Source organism: Rhinolophus ferrumequinum, chromosome 20 (assembly GCF_004115265.2).
Source record: "Rhinolophus ferrumequinum isolate MPI-CBG mRhiFer1 chromosome 20, mRhiFer1_v1.p, whole genome shotgun sequence".
Taxonomy (NCBI): Eukaryota; Metazoa; Chordata; class Mammalia; order Chiroptera; family Rhinolophidae; genus Rhinolophus; species Rhinolophus ferrumequinum.
In genome coordinates, this window is record NC_046303.1 from 28,787,394 (window position 1) to 28,803,701 (window position 16,308).

Sequence of the window (16,308 nt, forward strand, 5' to 3'; positions counted from 1 at the left end):
CTAATCACTGAAGTTGAGGTGAGACAACACGTCTGAAAGGAGATGCTCTTTCGATAGCTGGAACTGTGGGGCTAGACTGCAGCATTCAGATTGACTCCACATGAGTTAAGGGGCCCACCTTCACACAGCTCCTGCAGCTCCAAAGACCCTTGAGTTCACCAAAGGAGTGTGGCCAGGGGGAAGAAGACTGAGCACCAAAGAGGGGGTAGAAGGTAGAAGTTGGTCATAGAGAAGAGTAGGGGCATGGGGGGTGGGGGGGTAACAGAACTTCAGGGGTCTTGCACGGAGGGGTGGAGCATGGCGATAAACACTCGTTTTGCAATCTTCATACATAAACTTCAAGCGACTTTCTAGCTAGTGTTAAGGTTAAACATATGTAAGTTCTTAGACCTAACGTCCTCCTCCTTGTTCCTTAGGTTTGATTTTGCAAATACTGATATACTGACTTGCCTCTCAGGGATGTTAATACATTAAGGTTATTATGTGATTCAGTCAAGCAGAGATGGGGCTGAGGATTCCACTTTTCCTTCACATTCACTTGGAGTGGAACTTCTAACTTGTAGAAGATAGTTTCCTGCCTAAATTATGTAGTATCGTCAAGAAGATGGTCGACAGATCTCACCATTGAAAAGTTGTATTTTACTTTTTGTCAGCCCCAAACACAGATACTGAATAGTCATTTTTAAGTTCGACGTAAGGTCAAATCTTATCAATCTCTCTGATGAGAAGTGCTTCGGAAATGAATCCTCTGCTGGTAAATTATTTCTCCAAGTGGTTTGTTTTCGCTTTCAGGACACTATGTGGCCTATCATGACCCTGTTTGGATAGCTGGGCATAACACCAACACTGCTTTGTCCTATAAAGCTTTTCTCCCTCTTACCCTGAATATAAACATAAATAAAAAGGTTAAAAATTAATTTTTTTTTTTTTTTTTTTTTTGCTGTAGCTCTCATTGCAAGAAATATGCATCTTCTTCTGAGGTGATTTCACCACACAAACTTATTTCCACAAATAATTCCTAGGTATAAAAAAATGACATGGGGACAATGTTTTCTCTTTTTAAGGTGCTCATATTTGGGAGCAGTACAAAGACCTGGGAACTTTAGACATCTAGCTTCTTACCTCGTGATGGAAAGTGTGTAAATTAAATGTCAAGAGGAAACCAAGCTGTGGAAATCTGATCCCGTCAGACTCCCTACCGCCCCCGCGATGCAGGTCAGGAGCTCACTGAGCAGTGAATACTGCCATTACCTGGAGCTGCATTCATTTCTGTCAGGTAAGAGGCTAACCATCCGGTCTTTCCAAAAACATGTCAACTATTCCAGTTTTACTAATAACTTTATTTAAATAAGACACAGGAACTTCTATACTGAAAAAAATACAAAACGAAAGCCACACATTTCCTTGTGTAAAGCCATATTGTATGCTGTCTCGAATACTGTTCAGCGCAGTGGCTAGAATGAAACAGTACCACTATATACAAAATTTAAACAATTTCCGACAAATTTCTACAGCTGGATGTAGGATACATTTGAGCTCAACAACTTCTGGGAAATTTACATGGCAAAGCATAAGCTTTTAACACATTTGGTTCAAATTTTAATATATTCTACGAACAAATGTACAACACAATTAATATTCAACTTCTCATGAGAAAATAAAAGCACATGTCACCATAAATATTGTACATCAGAATTCATCACCAAAAAAGCATATTCGGTCCATCTTTCAGAAATTGATATTGATACTATTGCATCTTATTTGGACAAAAGCAGAGCATAAGATCAACACATCATGTAATGCTAAATCAGATATCAGAAGTTAATGGAGCTCATATTTATCTTACAGAATAATTTTCTTCCTTTAACCATAACCTACAAAATATAGTATTTTCATCAAGGCCTGAGATTATTAGGGTTAAAGGTGTCTGCTGCTGAAGAGATTGTTTTAAAAGGTTCCCCTGTGAAAATGGCAAAAGTAAACTGAGTCTTTTTCCATGACAGTCTCCTACTATGTAACACTGACTAATTAAAAGGAGCCAGAATGCACCTTCAGGAGAGAATATTACTGCACACTTTGGTGGGAAGATAACTGGGATCATGACAAAATAATACATAGAATACACACACACACACTCACACAAACATACATATATATATATATATATATATATATATATATATATATATATGCCATTTCTTTAAAAAAAAAATCAATGGTGTTGCTTTCATCTTTATCACTTCTTCCTTCTTCAACCTCCTTAGAAAATAAAGAAAAACCCAGGAATAACTGAAGGGAACTGAAACGTTCCTGTAGCTGTAGGCACCTCGTTCCCCTAATTCTTAAGAAAATTGTGCCATACACTTTAGGTGCAGATGGAAACAACTCTTGTTTTATTGAACCTGAAAACAATGTAATAAAAATACAAAAACTTCCCTTTGCTTTTGGATACTCTCTTTGTGCTGTAGAAAACAACATCTGAAAGTCAGGTTCCTCCCCTGACGAATCAGGAGTATCTAGGACTCTCTTCACACGCTGTCGATACATTAGGTCAAGTCCACAAGTTCAAGGCTATTTACTTGGGTGTATGCTCTACTCTGCACATCCAAAACACTAACAGCACTATTCATAGTATTATGAGAGGCTTAAATGAGACAGCTTCAAACTACTGCTTTTGTAAGTCACCAAATAACCTGCCTACTTGTGTTGCGTTGATTCTAAGACTCACATCATTCTCTCTCTACGTGAACGCAACTCGTGCACCTAAACTGCTTGAAGAAAGCAATAACCAAAAGCATGTCATTTTCCAACCTGCAACTGAAAGAATTTCCAACAGAGAAACTAAACATTAATATGCCTTTAGAGAAAACAGTAGCATTTCATGACCTTGAAGGCCAACAGTAACACAAAAATCTCAATCATCCCCTGTGAAACTTCACTTGTTCTGAATTTAAACCTAGACATTCTTGTCTTTAAATTCCCTCACAAACATCACACATAATGTGGAATGTTTATGTACAGTCTAGTACTGGACACTTTATTTGTGACATGGAACAGTCATTAACTGAGCAACACCTGAACTTGTTAAAAAAAAAAAAAGCCATGTTGACACATATTGAAATGGTGAATATAGCAGTTGTTTTACTTGTAACCACATGACAACAACGATGTCAGACACCACAGATTTGCTGGTTCTTCTCATGTTCCCCCATGTCCAGGATTATCATTCTCCTAGGGTTGAATGCACTTCTTATTCTAAGAATGTGGAATGTGATGAGGAAAGGGAAATGCGTAAAATAAGGAAAGGCAAAAAGAGTGATGTTCCCTCTTTAGCTTTTTAGCTGTGAAATATTTAATATCCCGATATGATATACATTCCAAGTTACCTGAGTTTAGACTTCACCTGAAGTACCTGAAGCGAGGCCATAGGGTGGGCACTGTGCAACTGTTGTGGCCATTCATTCTATTTTATTTTTTTGCATTGTATGTAGTACGGAAGTTAGAAACAAACACCTGGATCAATTGTAAACATAATCCTGAAGTACAGTATTTTCCATAGGACAAAACACAGCAAGACATTTTCTATTGAGACAGGCAACTTTTTGATAATAGAGCTTATTTTACTGAAGAATTTGGAACAAAACACAGGACACGGGACGACTCTGTCAAACATACTATGAAATGCATAGTCTCCACTTAAAATGATGAATGACACACACGCATACTTTGCAAGCATTGCTGCCTTCCACAAAACCTGCTGACTAGGAGTTCCGTCCCTGCCAAGATCAGCTAAGAGATACGTTATGACGCTGATAAGGAGTTTGTCGTCGGTGGTGGTGTTTGGAAAGTCTGTCACTCCATGCACATGGATGTCTGAGGGCTAGTCCCTGCCCCATGGGATGCAGGGGAGAGGCCAGCTCCCCCTCTGCCTCAGATGATCACATAGTTCTGAGCAGAGATGTGTTCTTCACTCTGCAGTTCCTGCAGGAGCGGTGGTGGTGGCGGCTGGGACGGCTGCTGGACAGAAGCCTCCGTGGCGCCAGCCGTGCTGGTGTCATCAGAGAGCGACGTGAAGGAAACCCGGGACGAGAGCTGCTCAACGGTCAGGGTGGCCAGGGCTGAGCTCTGGCCCGAGTTAGGAGCGTTCTTGAGCATCAAGTCGGAGGCAGGTAAGAGAGGGCCTAGGAGTTTTACAGGACAGAAAGCTGATCCGGTTGGGATGAAATTAACCTTGTTTTTGTCAGGACATGAAAAGAGAGGGGCTGAGACAGGCTGACGAGACCTAAAACCATGAAACAAAAGGAGGGTTACAATCACTAAAAAAGGTAAGCACTTTCTAAATTAAGTGGAGTTCTCTAAAACAGCTAAAATGTGAATGGCAGGGAATGAGTTCAGTGTACACAGAGGGATAAACATCTTCCATAGCACAAGTCAGCTGGCAGACTACTGATGTACACAGCACTGAAGTGAGATTTCAGATGAAAGGATTGCTAAAAAGGCTGCGCACAGTTTTTCAGAGGTCGTTAGTTTGCTTTCCATCATTTGGGAATGTGGAAACACCTCTTACTTTATAGCTGAAGATTATGCAAGGTTAGAATGACCTTTTGCATGAAGAAAAAGTATATTGGGAGAGGGATTACCCCATCATATATTTGGTTTTGAGCATTTCCTCCTTTTTCTGCATCTCTATATATCCTTCTAACACAGATCAGGGAAAAAAAAAAGTTTCAGTTGTTTCTGGAAGAGCCAGTCAGGCCAGCAGAGCAGGGCCCACAAGCCCTTCCTCTCCTCCCACTCCCAGGCACTAAGCCATCAGCTTCTGCAGGACAGGCTCTGTCCCCAGCTAGGCTGCGAGGACGGCGGCCTCCACTAGGCACCTGTCCTGCAGCAAAGGGATGGGTGAGCCTAGGAGCCACAAGTTTTGTTTTTTTTTTTTGGTGCTATTCCACCAAGTATTTACAGCACGATCCTCTTTTTTTTAATTTCTAATTTATACATACTGAAATTTCAAAAAGAAAAAGAAAAAAAAATCTGTGAACAGAAAGTCTAAATTCAATGAATACACACGCTAGATGTGTCTACAGGGAAGAAGACTGGTTTCCCTCCGGCTGTGGAGTCGCTGTCCTTGGGCCAGCTGCACGTGGACATTAACTCTGCCGCTACCTGTCATGGTGTTAGCCATCTGTACTAATCTGGCCTTGGAAGGGAAATGTCTTCATGACTAAAAATAGATCTTTTAGCTAGTAAGGATGAATTTCCAAGGTTCTTTTGTATTAGCTCACATTTTTCCAGTATAGAGACTCCAGTTCTCCTTTCGTAAGATCTCTTTTGCCCTATTCAATTCTCTTTTCAGAATTTTGAAACACATTATCAGCTGGATGGAGTAGTTGATTCATCTGTAATCAACTTGGTCTCGGTAAAAAGCTTTACAGCTTTGCAGATCCCAGCTGATAGAAAAGACATTACTTACGCCATTTCCTCAAAGACCTTCACTCGCTCACATCCCTCTGGGGGCTCCCGTTTGAACATGTAGCTGTTGTTTGGTTTGGGAGATGAAGCATACTTGGGCAACGGTGAGCTACTCCCACTGTCTGTAAATTTAAAGCAGTTATATTAACTAGTGATTGAAAGCTCTTTTAAATTAAATTTGATTTCCAAACAAGCAGCCTTTTGCACACTTGATCCACTACTGCCCCTCTGCTTCCACCACAGAGCTTCCTTTATTGAAAAGCTATTTCTAACACCCTTGTGTAGTACATTTCTTGTAAATAAAAGCTTCAGTGCAACAGTAATCTGCCACACTACAGAACATGAAAGGACAGTATTTTTTGGTCCAGAAAACTGCATTTTGAATGAAGTAGAGCTGTAATGCTGAAAACAAATACATTATTATGTATTTCAAAAATGTAAATGAATGGTGTAATATGTATAAATTATGCAGAAAAATTATAAGAGATTTTAACATAGGGTTCTCTATGTGATTCTCACTGTCCAATGTAATTGAAAATTTTACTATGTGGAATAATCTTCATTACAAAATTTCTCAGAAATGTTATTTTTACTAAACATCATGAATAACGTGTATACAGGGAAAAAGGTTTATAACACATAATGTCTTTTTTCTCAGCCCACTATGAAAAAGGCAATTTGCTCAGAATTTTGCCTTGAAAATGCCTGTATAAAAGGACTTTTTCAGCATAATTTGTATTGTTTGTTACTGAAAGCATGAGAAATCTAAGAGCATTTCTACCTAACATGTTTTCTTCCTATTTTTGACAAAAAAGAAAATGGTCTATTCATGAAAAGCCACAAAACTTATATGCAATTTCTCCCTTTCCTACCTGGCAAATTTGGTGGAAATTTGAGTTTGGTAGAAATTCAAATCCACCAAAATGTGTCATTATCTCTGTAAGATGCCAAGCTGTAAAGTCAGTAACATAGCTGTATAAATACAATAGTTCTATTTAAACAAATTCTGACTTAATGCAAACCAATCCCCACTGCTAAAATACTAAGCACATGATCTTTTTAAAAATAATTGTTTTATTTTTCAATTATAGTTGACATACAATATTATATTAGTTTCAAGTGTACCACATAGTGATTAGACATTTATATAACTTATGAAGTGCATGATCTATTGAAATGTATCATTTTCATACATATTTTGAAAGACGACATTTGTGCCATAATTATTAAGTTGGTGCAGAAGTAACTGTGGTTTAAAAGGTTAAAAATAATTGCAAAAACTGCAATTACTTTTGCACCAACCTAATACATTTGTCACAATTTTGATAAGCTGTTTTAGATTAGGATACAGAACATAGTCTGAGACTCAGAATCTGAGTAACAGGAATTTTTTTTTTTTATCACTATTAACAAAGTATAGTGCATGTTTAGAAAGCAGACCCCTGAGGCACACTTATAGTGTATTTGGTGAATGATTCAAAGAGCTTCTATGTTAGTCTTGGGAACGCAGATGTGTGCTTCTATTTGAATATGATTGTATCTCTGGCTGGGAAATCACAGCCTGCAAAATAACAAGGCTACACTATTGAGAAACCTAGAAAACCACAGTTTCCCCATCGTTACTGTTTATGCATGTCCCTATAGGTTATGCACACTCTCTTGGAAAGAATTAAGTGTTAGAATTAAGTTTGGTTTCTTCACATACCACTCAGATTTGAGGACTCTCTCAGGGTCAACACTTACACTGTATTGCTGAGACAAAGGTGGAGGGCAAGGAGGATATGATTTTCTCTCTCAGGTAGATGTAAAGCTTCCTTAACCTGACTGGAGTCTGCATTTGCCGCTCTCTAGTTGAGCTACGCTAGACCAAGAAGACTGTTCCACAATCAAAAACTGGTGAGAATGAACCCTGGAACTTGGTGTAATACCAAAAACACAGCTTGACCTTGCTTTGCTCCCCAAATAGCAACAAGCCATGCAGAGGAAATACATGAGGATGCAGATACTACATGTGATGCCTCCATGGAGATTACTGCTGGTCACGCACAGCCCCACGGTGTGCAAAAGAGGCCTAACACCGGGGGCTCGAGGCTTTTCACGAGCTTTTTCTGCCATCAGCTGGGGCGTGACCATGTCAGTTATCAAGGATCCCCCTATTATCATGTGGCCACAGTTACAATCTTCTGTGTTCTACTTCTTACTACATCATGAGGCCTACCCACATGAGTCCTCTCCTAACTTTACTGATGATTTCAAGAGACTTTCCTCGAATTGAAAGTTAGATGTGAGATGGATCACATACAAAGCTGATTATTTTCCTATTAACAATCTACAATGAATTAAATGTCTTTCCTTCCTGAAATCTTTCTAAGTTCTAAAATTTTTCTACAAAACACACACAGACACACACACACTCACACACACACTAATAAATGTACACATTTAATGCTTAGTGGTCTGGAAAAATAAAGCTTGAAAGAAAAAAATTGGAACCATCAACAGATTTGTTCAATCTGGAGTTTTTTCCTCAGGTAAGTACGTAATCTGAGAGTGCAAAGAGAAAGAGAATGGAGATACCTCGCCTGTGGTTTCAGCTCTGTTACTAGTTGTAAAAACCTTTCAACTGTCTCTCTGAGTTTCTACGTAACTAAAAGAATTGCCACTTCTAACTCTAAAATTCTGTGATTTCTTTTAATGGTTCTAACATACAAAAAGGGAACACTGTAGCTTTTTTTATCCTTTACAAAATGGCATGCTTTAAAAACAACCCACATACCCACAATGAACAACCTATTCTACCCCTTACAGACTTGGATTTCTAACATTCATTTAGAACTCTTTGTTGAATTTAACAACCACATTTCAGTAACAGAAAATTGTAAATGTGAGGTGAGCACGCCTGCTCAGGAGATTCAAGATGAAAAGTCTCATGGTAATCTTAATTCAATCCCTTCTGTTCACAAGTATGATAAATTTTCTCGTTCATTCTGTTATCCCACAGTAGGAAATAACTAGACATGTAGTTGAGATTAAGTGAAATGTTATTTTATGTTCTTATAAAATCATAGCCAATGTCAATACTAAAATTAAATGCAACGAAAATGACTATATAGCTGTCTGTAGTCATAATGGTCTCATCTATATTTATAAAACAGAATCCCCCAACTCTGAAAATCAAGAGTATGGAAACATTTTATTGGCTATTTTATTATAACAGATCATACTTATGCATGTGTACCATATTTACCATCAAAACACAAGTAGTTTGTAAAATATATTTAAACACATGATAATGAACGAAAGCTTGGAAAAATTAGAGATATTACTAAAGTTTGGAATTCCATGTAGAAAAAATATTCATTAAACTACGTGTACTTTTAGAGTTTAAGTTTTCTGAATTTCTCTTTATAAATGGCTTTCATTATTTCTGATATGTTAAGTTGTATGACTCACAATTCCGGTATAAAAAAGTCATATATATTAAGTTGGTTTATTTATGTGGACAGATATGTAAAATCTTTGCCATGGTTCTATTCTAGTCCTAAGTCTTTAGACGTGCTTTATCTCCTACTACCAGATTACTTTACCAAATTAAGTGAAATTAATTTCAAAACAAGTAATATAATTACAGAGAAGTGGTTCTTAACTCTGGTTTCACATTATTTTATAGTCATCAGAAGATGTTTAAAAAATACCAATAAATACCAACATCCAGACCTCCTCCCTAAGAGATTCTGATTTTCGTCTGGGGCGCTGCCCAGTCATGTGCTCCCCTTTTCTGGTAAAGCTCTCAAATGTTTCCGAAGTACAGACAAATTTGAGAACCAAACATGAAAAGGTGAAAGCACTGGTTTGGAGTCAGACCACCTGACTTCTACTTCTACCTAGGCCTGACTGCAGGATCTAGGAAAACGACGATCCCTTTGTTTCCTGATCTGTAAAATGGGAATAACTACTGATATCCTAGCTATGAAAAATGTGTGTAAAAGGATTAGTCTGAAACACAGAAAGGTCTCCACACATATTACTATAATAGCAGACACATCATTCCTAATTTGCAAATTAAAAAAGCATTCAGAAATTAAATGCCTATTCCACTCTCTCTTGGCAGAAGAGAATAACAGAAATGTCATTTCTAATAGATCTGCACACTCTAACTTTAGTCAAATACATAAAGGGAAGATTTTGTGTCTGGTGGGAAAGCAGAGCAATATTTGGAGTACCAGATTTTCCCGTTCATGACTACTAGCATGAACTCTGCCAGTTCACGATGGCACCCTTCGGCACATAGAGATCATACTGAAAGGAAAACCAGTGCCCAAGGCATGCAGATTCTATAGATTCCTCTACAAAGAAAATATTTTTTATAACAAGTGCACCAATCACCAATAGAATGTAATTCTTATTCTATCTCTCACAGATAGAATAACAGGCTGGGAAAGTGAGCACAGGGTTAACCAACACTCCAACGCTATACTCAGTGACATATGAAGGGCATAATTAGTAGTTAGCCAATAGAGTTAGACTAGAAATATGATTGACTAAATAGGATCTAAACAGAATTACTAGTCTGCTATTGAAGTTACTTCTTTTACTTCAGGAAATAAAATTATCAGCTGTAGTGTGGTCTGATGGCCTAATGACATCAAGAGACACACAGACTATAATTGTATAGCATTTCTTGGCAACAAACTTTTGGAACAGTTGGCATTACCAATCTATTGAAAAGCCTGCATTTTTAATTAACTCTTAAGACCAGATTGTAAACAGGTAAGGAAAACATTAGGCTTTTAAAAACAGTCTCTAAGGTTTCCCTGAAATTTCCAAGTCAACCAAGACATTAGTTATAGCTAAGATCTCCCTTAAACCAGCACTCAACAAAGGGTAAGGAGGATAAAAAAATAATATCAACCTTTGCTACTTATAGTTTTGAACTTTGTTTCAAGTAAGACTGCAATTTGAATAACTGGGACTTAACTTAGATTCCAAATGTTAGGCCCATTAATTAAATATTTGTCACATGTGGGAGGTGTTTTATATTTTAATCACTTGTCATTTTATAAGTATTCACACTGAATTTACACCAATTTATAAATTCAGCAGACAAATGACAGTTCTTCCATTGTTTCTGTATACTCACCATAAGTACAATGCTTTTCCCACAAACATAATCCTGATATGCAAAACAACACTGCTTATTCCTGTCTCCACATCTGACATGGGCTTGTTGGTGCCTTAAGTACTCAGAATCTGACTCTCTGATATGGCAGGTAAAAATGAAAGCAAATCACTTTACTGAAGATTGTCCTCCAACCAATTTATAGACTGAAATCATGACTCTTATAAATCGCAATGGTAAAAACCAAGCTGAAAACAAATTTCAGATTATACAGAATCTTTTACATCTTGAAAGCAATGTAAATAAGGATTGCAGGCAAATTGTCCTGATACAATCTTATTTTTTCATGTTCTTGAACTTTTTAAATGGAAACATTTCCAGGGACATCCGTTTTCAAAAACCGTTTGAAAAACACTCTTCATATTAAAATGCTCCTAAAGCGTCCTACAGGGGGGAAGAAAAATGAACACTTCCAATAGAAGTTTCACTGTAATTTTAAACGCTCATTTAGATACTTATGGAGTGCCTAGCTATATGCAAAATAGAAGGCAAAGCAAACTGTTATAACTGCCTTGTATTAGGTAAAACTCGGTATTTCCTTCCCCCCCCCCCCAATTCTTGCTAAAAGGAAATGGTCCTTTAACATCTTCAGGGAGAAAGCAACACGGAACTCTAAGCTTATCATTCCAGTTGCCTAAAAGCCCGTTGCTTCTCTGATATGCACTGCCTTCCTTATTAATGGTGGTTAACTTCCACATCTCCCAAGCTAGAACTTTCTTAGAACTTAGCCTTCATCCTCTTCTCCCTGTTCCTCCCTCACCTCGTACATTTAATCAGCCCTCACGTGCTGCTGCGTCTCCAGTTCCTCAGCCCGGTGCTACCCTTTCGCATCCCTGGCCCACCCCTGATGTTTTCCCAACTGAGGTGCACAACACAATCTGCTGACACGCAGGAAGAAAATATTAAAGAAAATATTAGGACATTAATACACATGTACTTTCTATCTTTAAAAATAAGGAAGGTAGCTTTACTGGCACATATTTAGTTTGTGGACAGAATTACACACACATATAATTTAGAAATAATATGAATTTATATTAAGGGTACAGATTAAAATCTGCTGAAAAAGGTGTGTAATAAAGCAAGTTTGGAGACTACAGGACTAGATTCCTGAAACAGCACCTTATCTTGTCCTCCTGCTGTCTCCCTCCATGTCTGCAGTTTCACCTGAGTTATGGTCCTTAAAGATAAAGCTGGTCATGTCCGTTAGCTGACAAAAGACCTTTGCTTGGCTCTTCATTTCTCGTAGCAAGGTCTACGAGGCCCTTTATAAAATAGTGGCCTTTCTACCTCTCTACTCTCACTGCTTTCTACTCCCCACCATTCACACCTATGCTCCAGCTACACAATTTCTTACTGTTCGCTACACACCAGGCCCTTTCACAGCTGAATGGCCGAATCAAGGCTGTTCCTCCTGCAAAGGCAGCAAGTAGCGTGAAGTTCTTCCAGAAGATCCTTGTTGGTGTCTGGGCTGCACAGAACTTAGGGAAGTTACTTCATTTCTCTAAGCCTCATTAGAGAAGATGAGGCTTCTCTAAGAAGATACCCCATTCTTAAAATAATAACCAAGTCCCTACTCATAGGATTGTAGTAATGTTACAGGAGATAACAAAGATAAAATTACCTGAGCACACTTAGTCGTCATAACAATCCTATGAGGCAGGTACCATCATTATCCCTAATTTACAGGTGAGGAAAATTGAGCTCCAAGAGGTTGAGTAACGTGCCCAAGGACACATAATTAGTAAGTGGCAGAACAGGGATTCAACCTGGCTGCACCCGAGTCAGAGTTCATTACCGTTATGCTATGAGCCTAAGTTTTCATCTATCTCAACTCTAGTGTCCTCGTTAGATATGTGAGGAGGTGACTAGATGATCAAGTTATTCCCAATCTAACATTCCATGCTTCTAACTAAAGTCTTACAGCTCAGGTAACAGCTGCATTGGGTCTGCCTTCTGTTAGAGTCACAGAGGCACAGTGTAAGGGGTGCATCAGTATTTCTTCTTAGAGCAATACAAAAGATAATGGGGAGAAAAAATTCAACAGATCCCCTTTTCTTCTAGCCTGATTGATAACCCTATTTTCTCCCTAGTTATGATTAGAGTAGACGATGAGACGGGTTTTAGCAAAGTTACTTCCTTTCCCCTAATTTCAACAGGAAACTTGAACTCCATGGCTTCTTTGAAAGGCCTATCACTAATCTTAGCTTGGCTACTCTTGTATCGTCTCTTTTTTTGGTGGTGATGGGGGAAGAGAGAGAGATTATTACACTCTTCCTGAACATTCAAAAACCTAACATATAATTTAACAACTTAAAGAAGAAGACACTAACATTTTCAACTATAAAAATATATCTTAAAAAAAATGTACATGCCATGAAGAAAGGTTTTAAAGGATTACTCCAAGAATCTCCACTAAGCACCACTCCATGCTAGGTACTACTCTATTTGCTAAGGATAAAGCAACAAGTAAGACACAGTTACCTACTCTTGCTGAAGCTTCCATTCTGGTAAATAGATACTAGGAGATTAAGTGAAAGTTATATTTAGGCACGTTAAAAAATTTTGGTTTGCTTCTATTTTAGTCTCTGGGTTGTTAACTGCTAGGACTGAGTTGTGTACTTAATTAGCTTTAAATTATGAATAGTAACTCATCCAGATAGCCTAGCACAGCATCTGCCATTAGTACAATTGTGAACATTTTCCGAAAGAGAGGAAACAAGGCATTTACTGGGTGTTTCTTATGAGCTGTCAAAATAGGAATACATGTAATTTTTAGATGTAATAAACAGGAAAAATGACCTTAGAGACATAATTCTAGAACAGATTAGTTTGTTTCAAACAGCAGCTAATATTGATTGATTGACTGGGGTGACATCGGTGAATAAAATTATGTAGGTTTCAAGTGTGCAATTCAATTAATACATCATCTGTATATTGCATTGTGTGTTCACCACCCACAGTCAGTTCTTCCACCACCATATATTTGATCACCTTTACCCTCTTCTACCTCCACTTCTCCCTTCTTCCCTCTGATAACCACCACATTGTTGTCTGTGTCTATGAGTTTGTTTTATTTCTTCTTTCATTGCTTTAGAACAGATTAGTTTTAACCTGTGGGATAAGTCCTTTGGTGGAACTATGTATCTCAATACTCCTTGTAATTCTACCTCCAAGAGGTTCTTTTAGGATGATAACTATCCTAGAACCATATAGGGAGAATCATTTGATAGAGAAACAGATTTAGGCTCAAAGGCAGAGATTTGGTATGGTGGCTAAAAGAAGTATATCCAACATACCTATTTTCACAATATAAACCACAAAAAAGTGCTACAAAATCTTGGCTGATTAGGCTACCTGCAAGATAGAGGGTTTAAGTATGGTAAGGACAGAGGTCAAAAATGAAGAAATGGAGTCCTAGAGATAAATGGTAATAGAGTTAAATTGTATGTAGAAAGAAATAAGATGTCAGAAAGAGTCTCTTTCAAAAGTCTGCCTAGGGTCAGCTCTAGACCTTGAAAAAGATAATACACTTTTTTCTTTCCTGCAACTAAGGGCTGCTTAGTCCCAACACTCAAAGTTTAGAAATATTAATATTTATGAGCTAAATCACAGTATGAGTTAAATAGACTTTTATGCATTGGCCTTGGGAAACTCCATCCACATAACATACATTGTTCCTGTGAGAAAATATAGTTTAAGTTCCAAGTAACCGACTTATGGACTCTTGGAATACAACTCTCAGTAGTTGGCCTGAGTAGAATGGTTGAGTTGACTTCATGATTAGAATAATCAATGTTTCCAGTCTGTCTTGCAAAATTGCAGAATTTTATAACGGCCTACGTGAACTGTGCCAAAGGATCAACTGTAAGTAGCAGACTGAAGTCTAGATTCTGTGGCTTGCCCAGCACCAGTTTGGCTACCATCAAGGAACACTGGCAGAGCTGCTAAAAAGAACTGATACTTTGACGCTGCCATCTGTGTTATATAAGTGACTATTTTTCTCCCTTCCATTTTGGGCATAATAATGTCGAAGAATTTAGGCAAACTCTTAGGGTATATTCTGAGGATGTCAAGATGAGAGCTCTCGTTCTGGGCCCCCGAATTCTCCACAGAGACCATAATGTAGGATCAGTGGCTATTGCTAGGATAGTTAACCCGGCAACTTTACACGTGACCAGAATGGATGCCATCAGTCTTTTGGTCACTGGAAAAAATGGGCAAAAAAACCCCACAAAAAACCAAAACCTGAAAACAGTCTCTTAACGGCTGGACCTTTCTAATAGAGTGTTTTTGTCCTGGCATTGCAACTGAAATAGCCAAAGGAAAAAACCAATAGGCTAATCAACTAAAAGTCTTTGAGAGGCCTCTAACTACACGTGATTCAAAGAGAAGAACGGATGTGAGAAATAGGCAGCAATAATGTGAGCGAAGTCAGGAAAAGAATAAATGTTTAAAAGACGAGTGCTAGAAGAATAATCAACTCTCTAGCGAGTCTCTCATTAGAGCATCCCCTCACAATGGCCCTCTCTCCTCCTGCTCATGTCTACTGGGCACCTAACGCGTCTGAACTAGCTATTCCACCACAAAACAACTTCTCTACAGCAACTGCAGAATACGGAGGTGCTGCTCCAAATCGATCCCAGTTGACTGCAAAATTACAGTATCCACTCTGTTGTCATAGTTAAATGACACAAACCTGTTAAATAAATCTATAACTTCTACTTTTTTTCAAACCTGTTATAAATCTATAACTTCTACTTTTTTTCAAACCTGTTATAAATCTATAACTTCTACTTTTTTCTTTCCTGGAAATTCAAAGAAACAAAAGATCAATTTATGCTTTATTGTGGAAAAATGAAAGTTATAGGATAGGATTAGAATCTTTAAAAACAAAACAAAACAAAAAAACAACAACCAGAATTTAGACTGTACATAGAAAAACAATGAGTCAGAGACTATTGTATAGCGTGAATGATATAATGCATGTAAGTTTCAGAAACTATAAAACTGACAGCTTCCTCTTTTGTACCTTTAGTATTCAGAACATACTTGTGTAATAGTGTATTATTTATTTACATTACTATTACTCCCGATTAGACTACAAAATCCTTATGAACAGATAGCACATCTTATCCATTTCTATTTCTCGACTTTCGAGTAGAGTTCCTGACATACAGTAACGTTCAACAAATGTTTCCTGAATAAACTACAAGTATTAATTCAGCTGAAAAACATAAACCACAACTCTTGATCCTGAAATACATATATATGTGTGTATATACTTGTATACATATATAAAAGAGATAGGTTAAATTTTCTCTTCACAAAGATGGTAGTTGATTTGTTTGAGAAATTTGAAACTTAAAATTTTAATAGGTCACACATTTTTCCAGGGAACAGTAACATCAACTTGATCTTTAGCACAAAGTAATGTTTCAAAGCTAAATATGGAAGATCTGTTAAAAAATTCAAGTCATGAGGTCTGAAACCTGAAACTTGTAGGTAGTCTTGTAGAAAACAGAGAAAAATGTCTTAAATGATTCTGAGATTTCCATAATTTATAAAGACTTTTTTTTAAAAAAATTACTATTAGTCACACCTAACATCATATATCGAGTGTTTACTAAGTACCAAGGGTTGTGTTAAGCACTTTGCTA

General features: G+C 37.6%; 1 protein-coding gene across 2 annotated transcripts in view; it reads right to left on the bottom strand.

The window, feature by feature from the left end:
* Nucleotides 1-1,326: 1,326 nt before the first annotated feature.
* GLCCI1 (glucocorticoid induced 1) overlaps nt 1,327-16,308 on the bottom strand; it is a 95,580-nt gene continuing 80,598 nt past the window's right edge. For both annotated transcript variants that reach the window (XM_033088050.1, XM_033088051.1), the window contains exons 7-8: nt 5,471-5,591; nt 1,327-4,282 (exon numbers count right to left, since the gene is read on the bottom strand). In XM_033088050.1, coding sequence (XP_032943941.1) covers nt 3,931-4,282; nt 5,471-5,591 — 473 coding nt within the window. In that variant the 3' untranslated portion in view covers nt 1,327-3,930. The remainder of the gene's footprint in view (nt 4,283-5,470; nt 5,592-16,308) is intronic.